The 22448-nt window shown below is 54.3% G+C and overlaps 1 protein-coding gene across 3 annotated transcripts in view; it reads right to left on the bottom strand.

Annotated features, from left to right (window-relative positions):
• The window catches only part of ACTN1 (actinin alpha 1), a 96241-nt gene extending 74088 nt beyond the window's left edge, over window positions 1-22153 (bottom strand). For all 3 annotated transcript variants that reach the window (XM_039240707.1, XM_039240708.1, XM_039240709.1), the window contains exon 1: window positions 22049-22153. In XM_039240707.1, the coding sequence (XP_039096638.1) occupies window positions 22049-22153 (105 nt within the window). The remainder of the gene's footprint in view (window positions 1-22048) is intronic.
• Window positions 22154-22448: the final 295 nt, after the last annotated feature.

Here is a 22448-nt window from a genome sequence, read left to right as displayed (position 1 = left end):
TCCCTGTTCTGTGGCAAAGACCCTGAGGCCAGAGGCACCTTGTTGAGATGTGGAGCTAATCCAAATATGCTCCCAGAGGACCGCCTTGGCCTCCACCACCTTCCTTCTGAAAAGGTAGATGGGCCAACCTCTCATTTTCCTGACAAAACAGCAGCTTTGGGCCTCCCGTGCCTGGTGCCTAAAGCCAACAGTCCTCTCCTCTGTGCAGGCCTCAGAAAACCTCTAGCAAATGCAGGGCCCAGGAGCCCAGCTCTGGACACACACCGGCCAGCGAGGGTTTCCAGCGACTACAAGGAGTAAGGCCCCACCTCAGCTGAACCCCTCGAAGCAGAAGGACGGGATTTCATTATTCAGCTTCTCGCAGAAATGCCTTCACACAAGTGTGATTTAACACCATGCCTCTCGCTCCACTGGGGTTGCTTTGAGAACCAACGTGCAGGGGGCGCCGGGCTGGCTCAGTCAGCGGAGCTTGCGACTCTCGATCTCAGGGTCATAAGTTTGAGCCTCATGCTGGGTGTAGAGATTACTTAAAAATAAAAATCTTTTACTTATTTATTGTTTAGTGTTTATTCATTTTTGAGAGAGAGAGCAGGGGAGGGACAAAGAGAGAGAGAATCGGAAGCAGGCTCCAGGCTCTAAAGCTGTCGGCACAGAGCCCAATGCAGGGCTAGAACCCACAAACGGTGAGATGATCTGAGCTGAAGTCGGATGCTTAACTCACGGAGCCACCCAGGCGCCCCTAAAAATAAAAATCTCAAAAAAAAAAAAAAAAAAAGAACCTATCTGCAATAAAAGTCTCTTGGTCTCTTGTTCCGTGAAACCACACCGACAACAACACCCACCACACCACTGTACAATGGAAAAGCCCCTGGTGCTCAGTAATTACTAAAAGTGTCTCTTTCCCATGAGCTGATATACTTCCTTTTATTAGGAAATAAATGCATGGTAATTCCAATTTCCCCTTTTGTTCTGGCTACCAGGAAGCTTGGAACGAGGGTCAGGGCAAACCAAGAAAAACTAACCTCCTTTAACACTGTCACCTCATCCTCACCTTGACGCAGCTCAGATCTTCCAACTCTAAAACTCAGTTACACACGAGCCTTTTGAGGAGCTCTCCTCAAATGCTTTTTGGAAAGAGGCAGAAAAGTACAAATGAAAAACCATTCACGAAATAAACTCAATACTTGGATCTCACTTCCGTCAGGGAAGGAACACAAAGGCCGTGTAGCTGTATGTGAAAAAGCAACTCTTTAATAAGAAATGAAAAAACAGAACTAAACTGTACATACGCTATGGTTACCGCTATCAAAAAGAATGCATGTGTGAGGACAAAAACAGAAATAGGTTTCTGGAACCATAAATCATTGTGTTTAGGTGAAAGGGTTAAAATGGTCATGGTTTTTTTTCTCCCCTCTGAAGCTGCTTCTCTTCTCGAATGGCAGCAGAGGCCCACGTGGGTGAATCCAGTACGCAAGCCGAGGCCAGAGTCACCTGGCCTTTCCCGGGTCATCCCCAGGGCTGCCACACTGGGGGGTGGAGACGGGCTGCAAGCCCACATCCGCCTCCTTAGGGACTGGAACCCAGCAGGTGGTGGTCTGGACTTCTTAGGGTCTTAGGGTCTTGAAGAAGATGCCCGGTGCCCCGAAATCACAGCAGTTTGAGATTCCTGTCCTCACCATCTGTCAGCAGGCATGTTCTGAACGCACCCTCCTGAGAACAACAAACTAAACGCCTGGACACGTGGCTGTGGGGAGGGGCAGGAGCCACATGCCATGACCACTGACCTCTAACTGCCTGGACTTGACTGGCAAACCAGCGACCCCTCAGCCTTCCCACGTCAGATCAAATGCCACTCCCTCCGGGAAGCTTTCCTCCTCCACCTCCAGAGAGGGCTTTCACACCTGACTGATGGGCATTCACAAACAGCCTGCACGTCTCCTTGGAAACCCTTGGCACACCTCAAGTCACATCCTGGGTGGCCGTCCAGCCCAGGGGACTGCGGGCCCAAGGCCAGTACAGTTGCAGATGGTACCCGGGCCACATGAGCCTCCTCCCTGCTGAGGACCAAGGTTTGGGCGAGTAGACTAGAAGCTTCCTCCATTGGACTCAGGACCCCCAGGGCTGCCAGAATGGCTGGCGGCTGCGTCTGCTGCATCCAGCTCTTCTCCAGTGATGGCAGCCCACGTCAGGCAGGGAGGCATCGGGCATCTGAGGGACAGCCTAGCCCCGGAGAGCAAGCAGGTCTTCAAGGCTGACTCATCACCCTGCAGGTGGAGTGAGCTCACTCCCTTCCAGGGCATCCTCAAACTAGAAACCCACAGCAGGGATGGTTCCCATGGCAACCGGCCAGCACCTCCTCCACAGCCGCCCTCCCTGGAGCGCCATCCGCCCGTGCCACGGGTCACCTAACCTGCCCTCCTCAGCCTGAACCCTGAGAACACAGAGTGGGGGCCTGGGGGCCAGCCAGGGCAGAGCCCTCCCCCCTCCCCGCTCTCATCAGCTTCAACAAGTCTACCTAACATACTCGAGACCAGGAACCTCATGACCCCACCGTTCAGTCCTTCTTTGGAAAAGTCTGATGATTAGAAATTCTGAGCTAGACTCCAACTCCCACACAACTCCCACCAGCACTACTTGGCCGCCTTGGGCCTCCCAATGTGGTTCGGAGCCTTCTCTACACAGCCAGGCTCCTTCGACTACTCCTGACATGGCTCCCACTGTCCCCACTGGACCCCAATCCTCTCAATGCAGTGTCCAGTTCAGACAGCCGAGCGCTGAGCAGGGCTCAGGACGAGCCCAGAGCCCGCTGGGGCCCTGAAGATGACTCACCGGGTCCGCTGTCACCCACCCCCAGGCCTCTTTCTCTCCAGCTGCTCCCAGCCCACTCCTTCTCACTCATCCCCTGCCCTGCCCAGAGTTTCATACTCACTGTTCATGCCTTTGGTCATACTCTGTGCCTGGCCCACCTCCCCCGCCTTCACCACCACCCTCCTGGCCTGACTCACCCAGACATACTCTAGATTTGATTTTTAGCTCACTTTATCACCTCCTCCAGGAAGTCTTCCCTATCTCCTCCAAGGTGGGATGGGGCCTTCCTTGGGCTCCCTTCACTATACTGCCTGTGATATCTTTGTGACAAGGCAAGGTGGGTTTATAGGCCTGTCACCCACTGGCCTCTCAAGCACCTTGCCCTGACCTGGAAAGAACAAGTGCTTAATATTTATTAAATCTGGGTGGTGAGCACATAGGTCTTTGTTGCAGTATTCTCTATACTTTTTCTTATATTGCAAATGTCATTTAAAAAAATAAAATGATCTGCCCTCATGTGAATTGAGAGGAAAGACCCCTGTTAGCGGCAGTGCCTTTGGCCACAGGTTTATGTCTGACAGCCTCAACTATCTGGCTGAACTCATCCTTCGGAAACTCACCTCCCACCCTGGGGCTGGAGAAATGCCACGTGGCCAGTTACCAAGCAGTCCGTTCAAACCTTCTGGAGCATCTGCGTGGGGCTCAGCGCAGTGGTGACCCCGAGGATGAGTGTGCATTAGTACTGTAGTATCATCTCACCTCCGCTGTCCTTCTCATTCGTGAGAACACAGCCCACGCCAGCACGCGAACCTCACTGTACACTAGCCCACATGGCCAAACGGGACGGGGAGGTTTCGTTGCTAAGCGGTGAAGCTGCGTAATGGGTATGTCGGGATTCATTACACTATCCTCTACTCCTGCACTTGAATTCTCCATAACAATTAGATTTTTCTTTCTGAACTTACTCACACAACTAATATACCCAAAGTGCCCTCCACGTTGCAGGCATCGTGGATAAAGAGAGAAATAAGAAACAACCCTTCCCCATCCCTGCCATGAATTGAAAACTTTTATTAAAGTCTAAATTACTGGGGCACCTGGGTGGCTCAATCGGTTAAGCATCTGACTTCGGACTGGGTCAGGATCTCCTACTTTGTGAGTTCCAGCCCCACATCGGGCTCTCTGTGCTCAGTGTGGAGTCTGCTTGGGATCCCGTCTCCCTCTCTCTCTCTGCCCCTCCCCTACCTGCCTGTGCTCCCTTTCTTTCTGTCTCTCAAAAGTTAAAAAAAAATTTTTTTTTAATTCTAAATTACTTGCTATCTTATCCCTCCTTGAAAATTAACACCTGATGGGACTTGTGAGAAGACAACACTGACCTCCCCAAGGGAAGAAGAGTTAATGAGGGGTTTGGGGCGCTGCGTCTCCCTAGCCCTGGCTCCTCCACCTACAGGGTCTCCCCCCTGTACTGGGGCAGCCCCCCATTCAGAAAGTGGCCACAGAGCTGCTGCCCATCTCACAAGCCCACAGGAAGCCTGCAAAAGACAGCCTTCCCCTCAAAGGGCAGGATCCAAACACCCTTCATTCTATCATTACAACTTTTCCTGAAGCCCTCCCGGTATCAGGTGCTGGACCAACTTTGGAGCTACAAATAAAGGCCACGCGGACATCCCCGACTTAAGGGAATCGTGGTTTTACTAACTGGAAATCCCTGGATTCAGGTCCTAGCTCTGCCACTTACTAGCCACAGGACGTTGGGTAAATTATGAAACCTCTCTGGGCCTCAGTTTTCCCATCTGTAAAATGGGGATATAGTGCCTGCCTCACAGGGTTGTTGTGAGGATTTTATGGGTCAGTGCCTGGGAAGTCCTTATCCCAGTGCTGAGATGCAAAACGCTAAGTACGGTGCCAGGCATGTAGCATTAGAAGCATTACTTCATGTGACTCCTGTGTTAGTATTATTCACCAGGCCCCCACAGCCTATTAGCAGGTGGAGGGGACAGTGGAGCTTGAAATGCAAAGAAGAAATCACAGAGGCAAGGCCAGATTCAAGAGACAGGCACAGATTGGCTCCGGTTGTATTTGCCCCATTATGTTCGCCTGCCTGAGCTTTTCCCGGCGAAGCCACCACCACAGCCTAATGGGTGAGCGGTGCCCGAGAGCCTGTAAATGCTTTCCATCTGGCCTCTTCTCTCAGAGGAAGCCAGTGATGCCCCTTCTTCACCCCCAGCCTGCCCATACCTAGGGTGCCATAGCCAGGCTGAGCGGTATTTCCCTGTTCAGGGCTTTTGTCTCTTTAAGCCAGCTGTCAATTTCTGCTCACCCCCGGGTATTAGGTGAGAGGAGCACGTGAGCCCCCACAGCCCTGGGTGCAAATCTCCGTCTGCAGTATGCCAGCCTCGGCGTATTATTTGAGCCCCTCGCCTGTAAACAGAGCTAATGCCTCCTACCTTGTTCTGAGGATGAAATAATAGTGTGATGTGAAATAAACAGCTGGCACAGGGCCCACAACCACCGTGACTGTGTCAGGGGGTGGAGCCCGGAACAGCCCCCCAGACACAGAACCAGCCCAACCCTGTCACGGGCGAGAAGTTGCCATACTCGGGGGCTGCCAGCAAAGGCATGGCCAGCACCCCTGTGCTCCAAGGAGGGCGAGCAAATGTGCCCCTCCCCAGCACAGCCTCATTCCCAAGACCCTCCTTGGGGGTGCCCAGTGCCTGGGGTGTCACGCAAAACAAGAGGGAAAGAGAAAAGACACGGGGAAGAAAGGAGGAGGCCAAAGAGAAGCCCCCACCTAGCCCTGAGCTGCCCCCACCTCCACTTCGAGGCAAGGCACCGGGGGCTGTGATGGCAGGGACCAGAACTCCAGCAGCACTTACAGCAGAGCACGCCCACCACCCTGGAACGCAGCCCCCCCCCACCCCCCCACGCCTTATAGGTGAGGGGCAGGTGTGGCTTGTCCAGCATCACACAGCAGCCACAGGCACAGCTCTAAGGAACTTCCGGGTTCCACAGGGAAGTGCAGGAATGTGTGTGTCAGAAGAGAGGTATTTGGGGCCCAAGGAGGGTGGAGACTCAGTTCAATCTCTAGTGAGGGGCTTCCAGTCTCCAGCCAGGGCGGGCAGCTGGTGCTCGCTGCTGAGCAGGAGGAACCTGGCAGGGAGGAGGTGGCCAGGCCAGTGGCGAGGACGGTGGGCTCTGGCCGGGCAGCCCTGAGTTCGAAGACTGGAACAGCACTCAAGTGCTGCGTGGCTTGGGGCAAGTTGTTTAATCTCGCCAAAGCTCAATTTCTTCTGCAAAGTGGGGATGAAAATGAAATAGTACTTATACTCAACAGTGCAGTTATGATGATTGATACAATGCACATTACGGACTTAGCAGTGGGCTGGGCATATAGCGTTAGCTGTTAATGTGAAGACCAGGTCTGCTAGTACCACCAGCACCACCTGCACCTGTCCCTTTGGCTCATTTCTCGCTCCCTCCCTCAACTGTAATCTCAGGAGCCAGTCCCAGGAACATCTGGGTACAAGGGCGGCCATACAAAGGACCCACCTGTCAATCACCACCTCCAACCTGGCAGAGCGCAGCTGCCGTCATATGTGAAACTCACCTGAACTCGACCACCCACACACTACCCAGAACCCGGCAGCTCCAGCCAGCTGCCATCGGAACACAGAGGCTCACGCTGCCTGTCCGTCAGCAGGTGTTCGGAGCCCACCCACAAGTATGACCTCAGAAGACGGTTTGTGTGTGCCTGGAATAAACAGTCCTTACCAAAACCAGCCCCACAAGGAGTGAACTCATGGCAGAACCCCCTTGGACAAAGTCAGATCACCATTATGGACCTCAGTGTCTTCATCTAAGTGGGGAAGACCAGGTGACAGCAGAGTTCCCTTCAGGCTCTGGCATTCTGTGACTTGACTTCTTCAAACTGCTCCAAAACAGGGGCACCTGGGTGGCTCAGTCGGTTAAGTGTCCGACTTCAGCTCAGGTCATGATCTCACAGTTCATGGGTTCGAGCCCCACGTCGCGCTCTGTGCTGACAGCTAGCTCAGAGCCTGGAGCCTGCTTCGAATCTTGTGTCTCCCTCTTCTCTGACCCTCCCTTGCTCACGCTGTCTCTCCCTCTCCCCCCTCTCTCAGAAATAAATAAAACATTTTATAAAATTAAAAAAAAAAAAAACACTCCAAAGCAAGGAAGGGCTAGAGCTGGGTTCTGGGAGTAAACAAAGTAGAAGACAAGGCTGCCTATTGACACCCGTCTCTTGGGCAGATTCCAGGCTGAAATCCCTGCTGCCTGGCTCAGCTCGGCCTGCAGTGTCTCTCCTACCTCGTGCGGATCCTCTGACACAGCTAAACCTATACGAAAGAACAAGGCTGAGCAGCCCGCCTTGCAGTACGCAAAGATGCTCTCCCCGCCCCCAGACCACACCTGGAGCACCCAGCCTAGAAGGCAGAGCTAACAGACCCTTCACCAACCCCAAATAAGGCTCCCTGCCCTCCACTGGCACCTGGCTTCCCACATGGCCACACCCCAAGCAGGCATTTCCAGAATAAGAGAGTGCAGGCAGAGCCCAAGCCACAGGGCACCACTGGATCTCGCAGGGAAGCTCAGTCACCTGGCCCCACCCACGCCCTCCCTAGAGGGCAGGAACAAATTCCTGAAAGCTGAGGACACAGAGGACTCCTAAAGATAAGAGTCTGTGTATTGGCAGAATAGTTAGTTTCAGGGCCCAGCCGGGAAGCCCAGGAATCGACCTCAAGACCACCTCTAGAAGCACCTGGCTCTACTGAGCAACCCCCCCCCCCCCATCGAGGGGACAGAAAAACAGAGTGCTGGCATTGACCCAGACCTTAGAGATCATCTCCATGCGGCATCTCCAACACAGCACCCCCTCCCCATCCTGGACCCCAGTCCTCTCCTCTTATAGGTAAGGATCAGGTGCGGCTTGTCCAGCATCACACAGCAGCCATACGCAGCTCTAAAAACAGACCTGGGTCTCCTGTGGCCCTGGTACGTGACACACAACTGCTCTCCTTGTTCCGAGGGGGACAGAAGAGGGTCCTCCCAGCCAGCTCTCTGGACGGATGGTTCAAAGCGGACAGTTTTTCCATACCTAGTCCTCTCGTAAGTGCCACCTGCCAGGGTCCCAACAGGAGGCAGGTGGACTAAGGTCCTGCTGGACCCCGTGTGCTGGGAAGCTGGAGGGTCTGCAGGTTCTGTCTGGTTCCATGCGCGTCCCCCTCCATCCCCCTGCCAGGGCTGCTGCGGCTAGACAGCAGGCTGCTGACATCCACCGCTGGAGAGAGAACCTTCAGTGCTGGCACTGCAAGGCTGTACTTCCTCTGAGGCCCCCTAACCCACATAAGAGGACCAGAAACTCCCTAAGATTTTCTGAAGGAGGGGCCCTAGCCAAATCCAACAGGGGCAGGGAGCAGAGGGACGTGTCGGCACGGCCAGTACCTTGGGAGAGGAATGCGAAGTGGGCTGCCAGCCAAAAGAAGAAAACACAACAGCTGGAGCTGGGGCGGAGGGGGCGCACTGGCTCCCAGCCACCCTGCTGCCATCAGACGCCCTGGGAGGGGGTGTCGCGCAGCGTGGCAGGGCTGAGGTCATTGAGCTCGGAACCCATCTCAAGCATAAGGCTGGCTTCCCTGACCTCCGGCCTCCTCTGGCCTCTGGGGCACACCTCTGGGGCTGGGGAGCCGGCCGGGGCTCTGCTCTGGGATTCAGCTCCATCACTGAAGCGGCCCCTGGTGACTTGGACTGTTGCCACCCAACACCTCAACATCCGCCAGACATTTCCCGCTGGACGGTGGCTGCCACACCCCCTCCAAAGGCACCCACGGTCACCGTTCAGCAGATCTAATATTTGGTGAGCACCTACTGTGTGCCAGGCACAGCACGGGGCCCCGGAGAAGTCACCCTGCGCAGGGTACAGGAGCACATTTCCCACCACAGGCCCGGGCCCCCCAAACAGAGAAAGAACGTGGCTTTCTCTTCTTTAGGGGGGAAGGGGAGGAGGCCCTAGGTAGTAAATACCAGCAAAGTCACCATCTACGCGAAGACCTCTACGACAGATTGCAAAAGTAGCCCCAATGCTTCCCCCTGCCCGCGCCTATCTCCTCTACAAGTAGCTTTGCAGCGCCCTCTCACTTGTTAAAAATAAAATTCTCAGGCCCCACCCCAGACCTATACAAACCCTGAAGATGGGGTCCAGCATCTGTATTTTAACTAGACTTCTGGGTGATTCTGATGCACAGTCAAGTTTCAGAACCACCCTTCTAGGCTTCAAGGCTCTGAGATGAGGTGGCCAGAATGTGTCTAGATCCCAGTGGCACAGCCTTCCAGGAGCCCTCTACTGGGGGGGCTCCCACGAGATACCCAGACCCACTTCCAATCATCCGAGGAGCCCCAAGTCATTCATAAATCAGTGATATCCCCTGAGAAAGCTCCAAACGTCTTCAGAGCCAAGAGGTTCACAACAGCGCCCGAGGCGACTGTGATGGAGACTGCCAAGAGGCTGCCAACTCTCCTGTCCTTGACCAGCTCCCTCCTGCCCATCCTCTACCCAGGCGTGAAGCGAGTCAGGCAAGGGCTGAGTGGCCAAGAGCCAGCAGAGAAGGAAGAAAAGGCCAGAGCCGGGAAACCGGGCATAGGCAGGGAGACATAACTGGAATCCCACTGGCCGCCCCTGGGGCCCAGCCAAGAAGGGCTCAGCTGTGACCCCCCACCTCTGCCTCTTCCAAAACTCTACGTGCAGAGAACGACTAACTTCCAAATGTTGCAAGATGCCACTGTGACACATAAAATGCAAACTCATTTAGAAGCATTCACAGTAGCGCTCTGTCATTACATATTTGCTTCATCAAGAAGCAATAAAAGCCCAACTGCTATCCTGGGAGGAGAAAACCTGGCAAAGCAGGGAGTCCCTATGAAACGGACTCTTGGAGCCCCAGGAAAAGAGGGCAGCAGGCAAGGGTGTGGGTGCCCCCAGGAAATGGGAGCCAGGTGCCAAAAACCCCCGTGGGAGCTAAGAAAAGAAGAAACCGAGGCTGGCTGCTCTTGCCCTCCCTCCTCAAATACCAGGGAGGCTCTGAGCCCCGAGGGGACGCACAGCGGCAGGTGTAACACAGAGAGCCACCTGCAGCCTCTGGTCCCACCTGCCATCTGTAAGCCACTGTGCAACATGGACAAGTCCCTCAAGTCCCCCAGCCCCTCCAGGCCTCAGCCGTGAGACAGGGCGGAGCCAGGCCGACCTCGACAGCTCCAGGCCACAGGAACAGTGTGAGCAGAAAGGACGGCATTCAAGAGTGCGGTGCTATGTTGGGTGTGACACCATTTATGTAGCTTTTTAAAAAATGTTCATTTATTTTTGAGAGAAAGAACGAAAGAGAGAGAGAGAGAGAGAGAGAGAGACAAGGAGGGGAGGGGCAGAGAGAGAAGGACACACAGAATCCAAAGCAGGCTCCAGGCTCCACACTGTCAGCACAGAGCCCAACACGGGGCTCGAACCCACGAACCTGAGCCACGGTTGCATGCTTAACCAACTGAGCCACCCAGGCGCCCCCATTCATGTAGTTTTAAACAGGCGCAAAGAAAGATAGAGACAACTACACAGGCAGGAACTGTATAAACCAACGCTGAGGAAAGAAAACACCCAGCAAGAGCAGCGGTTAATTCCAGCGAGGAAGGGAACAGCATTGGGGAGAGGAACACCAGAACCCCACCTCTGCCTACAAGGCCTTTGTGAGCTGGCCCTCAAAGCAGAAAACCGAGAAGTAAGAGCTGTAACCACCTGAGCCTTTGCAAGCCTTTTTAAACGTCCTTACCTCCAGCTAAGTCATCGCACAAGGTGCTGCAAAGACTAAAGGAATTAATATCTGGGAAACCCTCAGAGCGTGCCTGGTCCACAGCACAGTACGGGGCTGGCACGTGCAGGGGGCAGGCCGGGGGGGGGGGTGACACTCAGCTCCGCATTCCCTGGGTCTAGGCCTAAGCTTGGTCTTTCTGAACCAGCAGCTTCATGAAAAGGGACTCAGGGACAGGTCCCCGAGCCTGGCCCCTCTGCGCCCGCTGTGGCCTTAATGCTTGTGCCAAGCAGTCCTAGTACAGGAGCTCCAGACAAGCCCACTGAACTGAGACCCCCGTGCAGCACTCCGTAATTTTTTTAAAGTTAATTATGTAGAAGGAACCTCTAAACTAACTACAGCTTAACTTAAACAAACAAATAACAACTCAAAAAAAAAGTGGCTCTCACTGAAATGAAAGTTTGGGGCAACATCTAAATTAAAAAGAGGCCTCCGGGCTTCACGCACGCAAAGATCCCTCCCCACAGTCCCAGCCAGGAGCCAGGATAAAGGGCAGGAAACCAGGGGTCTGGCTCCACTTCCCCTGCTCCGGGAACGCAGGATTCACGAGCCGCCCCCTCCATCTCCCGGCTCCCAGAGCCAAGTCTGGAAAAGCACTTTGGGTTCCTGGAAAGAAAGGCCTTTCCGAAATATCGGGAACTCAACTGGAAAGTGCCATTAAACATTATCTGGAGGATGTCTGCGGAGTTTGAAAGGGAGCCACTCCTCGGCCAAAGTCAAATCGGTGGCCAAAATCAACAGGGGGGCTTCTCAGAGCCAGAGAGACACACACGTGTGCCTGCACTCACATGGACACTCAAGGCCGTGCTCACAGAGCCGGACAGACATGGCCTTCAGGACCCCAGAACCTCCGTAAAAGTTGCCGCCCCCTGCAGGCTCCGCTCTGGTTGGCAGCGGGGGCCCTATTCTCTGGTGTCGGCCCTTAGAAGAAGTGAAAGCCCCACTTCCGTCCACCCCTGAGTCACAGGCCATTCCCACACTGGACATAGGGAGTGTCTGTAGCAGGCCCCCACCCACCCGAGTACAAGGCTTGCTGCCTGTCCTCCAAGATGGAAAGCCAAGTTCCACTAGGAGACCTGCCTGAAGCAGGCCACCCACCTCGACGTACCCACCCCTCCTGTCGGTTCACCTACAGAGGATCTGAAAATAGAGCTCAGCACCACTCCGTTCTGTTCCCATCCGTTTATAATCAGCTTTACAGATGGCTTTTAAAAAATAAATCTTTGGGCCCGTGAAAATGCTCTCCTACAAGCCCCGGCCTGGCCTCAAATCACAGGTCTGTGACTGTGCTCGGAACGGCCCCACAGTATCCGCCACCAAGAAACAGGAAAATCAAGGTAGGGAGGAGGCAGCTTGTCAAAAGTTCCCTTCCCCCAAGGATCGCTTTTCTGCCATCAGCCGAATCACCTGGGGCCTCTGATTTGGACCCTGAGCTGAAAGGTTCAATGCCAGGGGCCAAGAAGGGCACTGTCCTACCCCCAGGGTCATCCCCTGGCCGGTCCCAGCGCAGAAAAACCAGATCTGCTTACACCAACCTAAGCCTCACTATCCCGCCCTCCCCAACTTTCTTTTTACCAGCCTCAAGGCTTCAACAAGAAAGGCCAACTTCCCATTCCATGTGCTTTCAAAAGCAAAATAAACACCTCAGCTACCTGGTGACCAAACAAAGGGAAAGATGAACAGGTGAGGGTGAAGGAGCAGAGGAGGGACATGGTTGAATCTTAAAGCAGGGAAGCCAGTCCCCAAAGGCTGGAGTCGGCTCTACAGAGGTCACCGGGGACACCTAGGGCCCTCCAGGTCCTGGGGACCTGAGTGTATTCTGATCAGTTATTCTTTAGCAAAACGGTGTGGAGAAATACAACTAGAATGCTCCCCTACCTCTTCAACTGAGAAAGGCAACTTCAGAAAGGCCCTGCTCACCCGACTCAGACTACACGCCCTCCAGTCAAAGACCTGGATTCAAAACCAGCTCTACCCCATTCGGGTTGCAAGAGAGACCCTGATAAGGTCACTGAGCCTTTCTGAGCTTTACTTGCCCTGTCTACAAAATGAGGAGAGGGCCTCACAAGTTTGCTTATCATGACTGATGAAGAGAAAACCATGTGTGAAAGCAGAAATGTTAAAAAATCATGCATCATGGGGTGCCTGCCTGGCTCAGTGGGTAGAGCACATGACTCCTGATCTTAGGGTCGTGAGTTCGAGCCCCACATTGGGGGTGGAGTTTATTTTTAAAAAATTATGAATCATATAATGACTACTTGATTATATACCACGTCTAGTTGTTCCCTATGATTTCATTTACATAAGCCTTGTCTCTCAAAACATACATGACAGAATAGCAAAAGGTTTGTCTATACTTCTAGTTGAGTCAAGTTCCGAGATCAATGTGCCTGGGTTCGTTCATAACCTGGCTCACTTGCTGGTTGATCTTGGGCAGGACACTTAACCTCACCGAGTCTCAGTTTCCTGTCTGCAGAAAGGGAAATAACAGTACCTTCCTCAAAGGCTTGACGGACTGAGGTAATCCAAACCGTGCAACCCACAAACAGCGTGAACTATTATTATTTGGGGAACCAAGACATTCTTACGAAATACTGGCTGGTTGGTATAAAAGAGTTACCTCTCCTTTCCAGTCTTCCTTCTCTCATCTTCTCGTCCCCTCCTGGGAGGTGGACAGTGTTCACATGATCTCCCAGACCTTGGGCTTGGGAAATGCTTTCAACCAAAATGAAAGGTTCCCTGTAAGGACCAAGGGTACCTTCATTCCCAGGCCCTTCTTGCTCGGCCGCTGTTGAGAATGTTATTTTATATTTCCAAGCTCAGGACTTTCCTCTATCGTGTATGAGCATCCCACATCCCATATACGGCTGCCATGAAAGTTAAATGTGGCCACCGACAGAACACATCTACCACACGAGCCATGTGCATCAAGGGCTTCTTTATGTCCTCCACTACCCCCCATCATTGTGAGAGATGACAGGCCTGGAGAGGACCCCATAACCTCTCAATAAAGAGCAGACACCAGCCCAAAAGTAGCCCGCTGCAGCCAAGGACCAAGCAGGCAGTTTCCAGGGTAACAGCATCCTCTGCATCTACTCCTGATTTCCATCCCCGGCTGCTTTTGATTCTCTTCCCGCCTCTGTAGTGGGCTAAGTCACCTCTTCCCACTATTGCTAGGCAACCCTGAGCGCAGTGCAGCTGCCTCCTGGGGGAGGACCCCACTCCCCCTCCCCCTCTCAGGACTAGGGAGAATGCCCCCCCCATGGACCCCGTTAACCCTGGGGAGGGCAGAAGGTGAGGAATACTCCCAGACCCACAGGGTTTATAGGTGCAGATGCAGCGGAGACTCCGCCTTGGGGAAATGAGGAAAGCCACCCCCCCCCCCCCTTCCCCACCCCAGCCTTCTACTTGCCTGGGCTTATCTGCGATCTATTCTTAGGCAGCCTCCAAGCACAGGGTCGCATCGAGCTTTTGTGAAAGCTGCCCCCTTGATTATTTACCTCTTCTGCGGCTCTCCCACTCATGCACCATGAACCTGGATCCTCGACCTTAGAGTAAACAGTGAGCAAGAGACAACAGGAAGACAGACACGAATGAGGAAGACGGGCAAGGAGGCAGGAGCACCAGAAACTCCCGTGAGGCTCCTTAGTTTCGGAGGTGGGAGGACAGGCTACTGTCATTCTCTTCTCTGTATTACTTAGCATTTTCTGCGGTTTTTTAAATTCAATTTTTAAATTAAGATAGAATTATACCATAAAAGTCACCCGTTTGAGTGGGTTTTAGTATATTTATATACATTTAGATTGTATTTACATATATTTCGTGGATACATATTTAGAGCAAGTCTTAGTTTACTTAGTATCTAGTTTTGAGTGTATTCACAAGGCTGTGCCACCATCACCACTATCTAATTCCAGAATGTGTTCATCCATCGCTGGGTTTTGCTTTTTGTATCTGTTTTCTCTGATCAGTGTTCCTAGAAATGCCCGCATTTGTTTTATAAGCAACAGAGCAAAGTGGTGAGGAGGGAAATGTTGGAGCCACACTGCCCACCTCTCATTGGCTACGTGATCCTGAAGTTCTGCAGCTGCTCTAAGCCAGCTACCTCATCCGTGAAATGTGGATAAAGTGCCCACCTCACAGGACTAGATGTGCTAACACAATACAGGGTTGCTAACACAGTGCCTGATACTTAGCCTGTGGTTGGAAAGGGTGAGCCACTATGGAGATTATGAGAAAAAGAATTTTTTCTTTAAGTACAGCTCTGCTCCCAGCTCTGGCCCCCGGGAAGAACCCAAGCTATTGAGGACTGCCATCAGTTTTGCTTATTTGTCTGGGAGGGCTGAACAGGGCACACAGAGTGGGTAAGCTGGAGTCATGGCCACTGCCTAGGTGGCTCTGGGCATCACTACACCAGACCTGAGGTGCCCACTGTGTTGAGAATCTGCCAGATAATCTCCAGCCAGGACATGGGAGCAGGGGCTGGAAGAGAGCGCCTGACCAGCCCTCTCTGTACATGTACCTCCCACCCACTGAGAAGGTAGGCTTCTGGGAGCTGGGACTAGAAGCCTGACCTGGGACCCAGTGAGAAAACTTGATGTGTTGACAGGAAGGTGGCTGGCTCATTCAGTGGAGCACACAACTCCTGATCTCAGGGTTGGGAGTTCGAGCCCCATGCTGGGTTTGGAGATTACTTTAAAAAAATAAAATCTATTTAAAAAAAAAAAAAAAAAAAGAGGAAGGTGGGCTTCCAGGGTGACTCTGAGCCCTGGTTTGCTGGGTCTCCTGCCCCCACCGCTCCCAAGGTCCCCTGCGCCTCCCTCAGGGCCAGGTTTGGGCAGGTGGTGCTTAGCAGGACACTGGTGCCTCAGCAGGGAGACAGAACCCTGGGCTGAATCAGGGGTCCAATCAGGGGCTCAGTCAGTGGAGCATACGACTCTTAATATCAGGGCTGTGAGTTCGAGCCCCACATTGGGTATAGAGATTACTTAAAAATAAAACCCGAAAAAAAAAAAAGGGAACCCAATCGGGCTTACCCAGAGCGGCCAGGACTAAGGGACCAGGCTGAGGGGTTTCCTCAGCCCACGGCCTCTCAGCCACGACCTCTTTCGGGGAGCTACAGGCTAAACTGTCTCAACCAGCTGGTGAGCTCCAGGACCTCTCCAGGGTCGTTGGTGAGTAACCGAGCCCAGCTCCCCAGGCCCTTGCAGAGCTGTGTGCCCAAGGAGTAAACTCAAAGGGGAGAAAAGTTGGGCTGGTGGGGGAGGTGCCGAGACCACAGCCCCTTGGCTGCACACCCCAAACCAGAGAAAGCTTGGGTGAGTTACACGTGGGGGCGGCCCAGGCGGGGTTAACTGGCTGGGACAGTCCAAACAACCCCTGCACAGGTGTGGGGCTCCCACGCTGTGCAAACAGCCCGGCCTCTCAGAAAGGTGAGAGGTCAGCTCTGGGAGGGACGAAGCTGACCGGGAAAGAAGGACAAGGAGAGAGAACAATGGAGGGGGCGTTCCTCAGCCTGTAGCAGCTTACACACCATTGCTCTCTGGGCTGCCCTTCCAGACTTCTCCCTTCTCCTACTGCCCTACCCTCCTTCACACACGCACGCACGCACGCACGCACACACGCACGCACGCACACAGCCCACATGCCAGGGTAAGGGGAGGCTTCCCAGCAGAACCTTCAAATCCTGCCTGTCCTTCCAGATATAGCTCAAACGCCACCAGCGTCGGCAGCAGGGCTGGCTCCTGCCCCACAGCGGCCAACACCACATCTCTGGCCATTTTTGGCACTGCCCGGTGTGATTTTCCATCTTTCCGGTTCCCTCTCCACCTAAACCAGGATTTCCACGAACCCAGGTGGATGGAGTATCAGATACCCAACAGGGATCCAACCAAGGCTCACCGATTGACTCTATCAAGAGAAATTAGTGAGGTTCTCCCGCTAAGAAGGGACTAGAAGGTGGAGGAGCAGTGACATCGGTTCTTCTGTAGAGACACCCAGGAGCAGATCTCATGTCTCTGGCTCGGGCCGCCCCGCCCTGGTTCCAGACCCACAGGAGGCAGCAGGTCTTGTGTGACAGGTCCTCAAGCCAGGCCGATGGTTTGTGGCCACTGGCTGGGTGCCCAGCCCGGGGCCTTCCTGGAGAAGGAAAGGGGAGACCCAAATCCCAACCACAAACAACAAACTACAGGACACCCATTTGGTTTGACCTCTTCACACTTAAAAAACCGCCCCATAAGGAAGGGCCCGGGGTCCGGGCCTCCTCCCACCCCACCCCCCACCCCATGAGCACAGCCTTGACAGCCCCGCCTCAAGAACTGGGCTTCCGGAAACAAGTTTCCCCCTTCTCTGCTTGAAAAGGCTGGTGACCAGGGACCTCGCAGGTGCCTGCTAGCCTGTCACTCCTACTAGCCCATCTCCAGTGACCAACAAGCTCCCTGGGATCTCATCATCCCTCCAAACTGGACAATCTGGTTCTCAGGAAGCTCCAGGCCTTCCCATATCTGTCCCAGGGCAGAGGCAGCCCCTCCCCCAATCTGTCCTGCTCTCCTTCAGGCCTTGTCCATCATCACCCCCACGAGACACAGGTTTGGGAGAGGAAGCAGCTGTGACAGGCCCCAGGGCAGAGCAGGGCTTGGAGGCTACCGGGAGGTGTGGGCAGGGCCTAAAGAATGCCCTCAGCTATTTGACCATAGGGCCCGAAGTACTCCAGGCTGTCTCCTTTATTTTATTTTTTAAAGTTTACTTCTTTATTTTGAAAGAGACAGCGAGCATGAGTAGGGGAGGGACAGAGAGCAGGTGAGAGAGAATCCCAAGCAGGCTCCACGTTGTCAGCACAGAGCCCCAACTCAGGGCTCAAACTCATGAACCGTGAGATGAGCACCTGAGCTGAAACCAAGAGTCGGTCATTTAACCGACTGAGCCACCCAGAGGGGCCCAGGCTGGCTCCTTTAGAAGAAATTCATACTTTGAGATCATTTTGCCTGTACTGTGACCAACTGACAAAGCTTTTGAGCACTTCACATCCATCTGTTCCTCCTGCATACCCTGAATGTAGGTAAAGGGTAAGCAAGGGATTCTACGCCATTCTATAGCGAAGGGACTGAGCAATCAGAAAGGTCAAGTGACACAGAATGCGCCAGAGATGACGTCAAGGTCCGAGGTCAAGGAGAACCCAACTCCATACACTCCTTGCCGACTAGAAGTGGGCTCCTTCTAAGATGGCTTATATACTACATCTTATCTCGGAGAATTTAGGGTGAAGGCTACAGAAACTGGCTCCTCAAAAACAGTTAGCATTCATTTATTGAGCACCTGCTGTCAGGTGCTCTATTAAATTCTATTAAATTCTGTTAAAGTACACACACATTACTTGGTTTAAACCTCCACTCAACTACATCAGGCAGGAACAATTATCATCCTCATTGCCCCATTGGCATCATCAGGTACAGAGCAGGTAAGTGATCCCCCGAGGATCACACAGGGGGACAGCTCAGAGCCTGGAGCCTGCTTCCAATTCTGCGTCTCCCTCTCTGCCCCTCCCCTGCTTGCTCTCTGTCTCTCTCTCTCAAAAACAATAAACATTAAAAAAACTTTTTTTAATTAAAAAAAAAAAAACCAAGGTAGTATATCTTCCCGTGACCTGGCAGGATGTGGGTACAGACTCCAGACCTGGACCTATTTAGAGCCACCTTCATTTACCTGCCAGGTGAATGCCTCTCTGTTTCAACACCATTAGCTCAACAAATACTGATTAGGTTCCATGTGTTATAAGACAGGACCGGCACCAATGAAAATACACATTAAATTAGAGCCTCCAGGATTTAAGAGAGAAAACAAAATTTAGCAGCTGAAAGCTGCCATTTTACAAATCTCGGTCATCCCAGCAGGTGGGGGTATTAGCTCCTTTTTATAAATAGGGAATCGGAGGCTGAGAGGTTAAAGTAACTTGCCCAAGGTCACAAACCTGAAGTGTAGAGCCAGGATCCTACCCAAAGTCCATACTCTCTGCAGCCTGCCTGGCATCCAGCGGGCCTCCCGTGAGGGTGCAGATGTGGGAATAAACTGGGGGCTATGATCATCCAGAAAAGACGGGCATTCACACCTGCTACCTTCAAAAAGGTGGCTTTAGAGCTCAGCCTCAAAGGTCAGGAAGATTGTGAAAGCCAGCAAACTCCCTAATTCACCGCATCTCATGTCTGGAGGCAGGGAGTTGAGCCCACTGAACTCTGCACGAAAGCATTCTCCAAAGAAGGGACAAGCCATGGCCAACCAATGCAGGTTTTTGAGTCATGCCTCCTGCCTGCACAGACTTCTACCTGCATCTGCATCAGGCTAACCATTCACCAAGAAAGCACTTCCTACCACGTCATTTAATCTGATGCCTGTAAGAGTCCTCGGGATCGGCAGGGCAGGGTGGGAATGTGGCCCATTTACAGAGAAGGAAGCACCTGTCTGTACCATTCAATGCTCCATCCTCGGCCCTTGGACCTGGGCCTGCCAGATGAGGTGCTCAAAAAGTTATGTGCTGAATAATCTAATAAAAGCTCAGAGAAGGGAAACGACTGGGCCAAAGTCTCTCAAATTGTTGAGACGGCCCCAGGACTAAAAACAGGGCCTTCTGCCTCCCACCCAGGGACCTCTGTATCCTACTGCACGTACTGGGTCCTACTACCCACCCACATACACTCGCTCTGCTGCTTCCATCTGGAATGACAGCCTCCTCTGTCCACTGGTCTGCTCTGCTCCCACTCAGCCCTCACCTCCCACGATCAACAGACAGGCTGTCAAAAACAACTAGTTACATTAGATCAAACCCCCCACACGTAACACCACTTCCTTATATCCCTACCACCCCGCTGAGAACGAGGTGAAAATTTTCAGATGAGGAACATGAGGCCCATGCAAGGTAACAGAATTAATGGCAGGAAACAACAACAACAACAACAAAAACCCCTGGAGTTTCAAAGGGAGGCCCAGAGTTTGTGCCACCCCCTCACCCCATTAACCCACCAAAGCACATGTTGACTCCCCTTGGTCCAGAGATCCTTGCAGGCTTTGAATGCCAAGCCCAACTTCCCTGCCTTCCTCACCACCAAGAGACAAGTGAGGGGAAGTTTCCTGCCCCTCACAGGGCTGCATTCCAGCCCCATCATGCACCATTTGGGCCTCTGGGCTGGTCACTTCCCCCTCCTCAACCTCAGGTATGCCAGGCTCACATCAGCCAGCGCCGGCTCTTACGACTGCTGAGTCTGCCCTCCAGATAACGAAATTTCCCAGAGGACCCTGTTCCCACCTGGCTGCCCAGAGGCCTGGTGCACACCCCCACCACCCTGAGCAGAGTATCAGGAGTCTATATATGTATACAGATACACAGAGAAATGGAGACTATATAATTTTCCTCCCCAACTATATTTAATATATTCATTCATTCATCTGATACCTGTGTGTGGGTCCCGTGGCCAAGCTGAGGAGACAGGGGTTTCTGTCCCCAAGGAGCTTCACCCCACAGCCCTGTCACTCCTGCCCCCACTAGGCATATAGTAGGTGCTCAGTAAACAGGAATGTCTCTTCTACTCCACGGAAGATACCAAGACATCCACGGCCCTAACCCCTCCCCCTCCTGTCCAATTTAAAATCTAGTCTCATGAAGGCCTCACCCTGAAATGTAAAAAGGGCCCCCCCTGCCTTGGCCTCAGGAGAGCTCCAAATTACCACTGGATTCTCAGCTCCATCAAGAGCCCAACTGCCCCAGGAAATAAGCCCCTAGATTGGGGGGCTGTCACAGCCTCTCCCCCAGCTCCCCCTGGGGGGCCCACAGGAAGAGGGGGAGGGGTGTTCAAGCAACTGCCACACTGCAAATAAGTCAGCTGGAAGCCGGAGACCTTCTGCTGTCGCCCTATAGGGTGAGGCCCAGCAGAAGCCTCGGCCTGGGTCTCAGGTCGCGGACTTTGAGGAAGCCCTTTGTGCGTGTGTTTTAAATTACCTCTGCTTGTCTGATGAAGTGAGTAAAAAGGGCGCCGATTCAGGGCTTAGGATTCCTGAGTGAGCTAATACAGGATGCCTTTGGCTGGAAAAAAAAAAACTTCAGGCGGCTCCCTAAACTCCCCCCCTTTTAAGTTTAAAAAAGGGAATGAATGTTACCATTTTTGGACATGAGCGTTCTCCCTCAAGCCCAGCCCTAACCGCACTATCCAAAGGGACGCGCCATCCTGTCCCCCCCATTCCCAGATCTGCGGGGGGGGGGAGGGGTGTAAGGGGGGAGGATGAAATGAGGAGGGACCGGATGGGAGCGGACAGCGGGGGAGGGGGGAGAGGAGGGTGTTCAGGGTACGTGGCCGCCTGGGGCAAGAGCTCACAGCGCGGGCAGGAAGCAGAGGCAGGGTTGGGGCGCCCTCCTCCCCCTCCCCACAAGCGTGGTTTCTGACCTCTTCCTGCCGCCGGCCACTGTGCCCAGGTCCCATTGCCAGCTCTGAGCCCACCCCCCGCGGAGGGTGCGCACCCGGCACACCTCGTCTGGGGCTCCTGGGGAAGGTGGCTAAACAGGGGTTCCCCATTGACTGACCCCAAATATCCCAGTAAACAACCTCTTGCCCTGGAGCCCTTCAACTCGGATCAAGTTGCCCAAATTCGCCCTCTCCCAGGAGTAAGGGGGGTCGGACCGGCAGGACGCAGACGCAAACCCATCTCCGCCCGCAGCTGAGTTAAGCAATAAAACGGTTGGTCTTCCTGACCCCGCCCCCACAGGGCCAGCTGGGGAACCCGCATGTCCCCCCGCCCCAGTTTCCTCAGCCCCAACCCATTCCAGTAGGACCCCCTCCAGGCGGACTCGGAGGCAGCCGCCAACCCCTGCGGCGCCCGCTTTCCCCTCGGCCTGCGGGCTGGGGTTGGGAGGTGCAGAGTCCCGTGCTGCTCGCCTCCTGCAGGTACGAGCCCAGGGCGGCCCGGGAAGCGCGCTGCCACCGCACGCCAGATGGAGAGGCGGCCAGGGGGCGGGGAAGGGAAGGGAAAATCGATCCGGAGCAAGCAGCCACCGCGCCACGGCTCTGCCCCAGCCTCCCAAGCACCGCCCTCCACCCCCTGCCCACGCGGGGACGGTGCGGCTGCAAGCCGGTGGCCTGAATCGCGGACCCCAAGGCGACCTGCTCGCCGGCGGCCCCACCTCCCCACGCTTAAGCTCCGGCGTTCGCGGGCTCGGGAAAGGGGCTCTCCTTCCGCCCGCGCCTGTAACCCAACACCCCACCTCGCAGCGGCCGCGCATCCCCCGCCCCCGCTCGTGCGAGCCTGGAACCCGTTCGGAGCCGGGAGCCCGGAGCGCGGCTAGCGGAGCGGGCCGGGCCGGGGTGCTACGGCGTGCTGGGGCGGCTGCTGACCTTTCTCTGCTGCTTCTCCCAGGCCGGGTCCAGGAGCAGGTCTCGATCCCAGTCCTCTTCCGGCTGCATGTAGTCGTTGGTTTGCTGGGAATCATAATGGTCCATGATGGTGCGCGCGTGCTACAAGCTGGATTTCTTCCTCCACCTTCTCTCCGGGCAGCGGTGGCGGCTGCTTGCTGCTGCTCCTGCCCCGGCGTGGGGAGGCAGTCGGGCCGGATTGGGCTGGGCTAGCGGGGCCGGGCTCGCTCCCCTGCGCCCAGTTCCGCCGCGGCGCTGCTCGCGGTGGCTGCTGCTGGCGGCGGTGGCGGCGGCCGGCTGCTGGAGCTCGCGGACTGCCTGCCTGGGACCTAATCTCCACGCACAGTGAGCGAGGCGGACACACTCGCGCTGCGGGAGCCGA

The sequence above is a fragment of the Hyaena hyaena genome, unplaced genomic scaffold, assembly GCF_003009895.1.
Source record: "Hyaena hyaena isolate Hyena2069 unplaced genomic scaffold, ASM300989v1 scaffold_179, whole genome shotgun sequence".
Taxonomy (NCBI): Eukaryota; Metazoa; Chordata; class Mammalia; order Carnivora; family Hyaenidae; genus Hyaena; species Hyaena hyaena.
The sequence above is the reverse complement of the archived record's forward strand: the minus strand, read 5'-3'. Positions and strand labels throughout refer to the sequence as shown.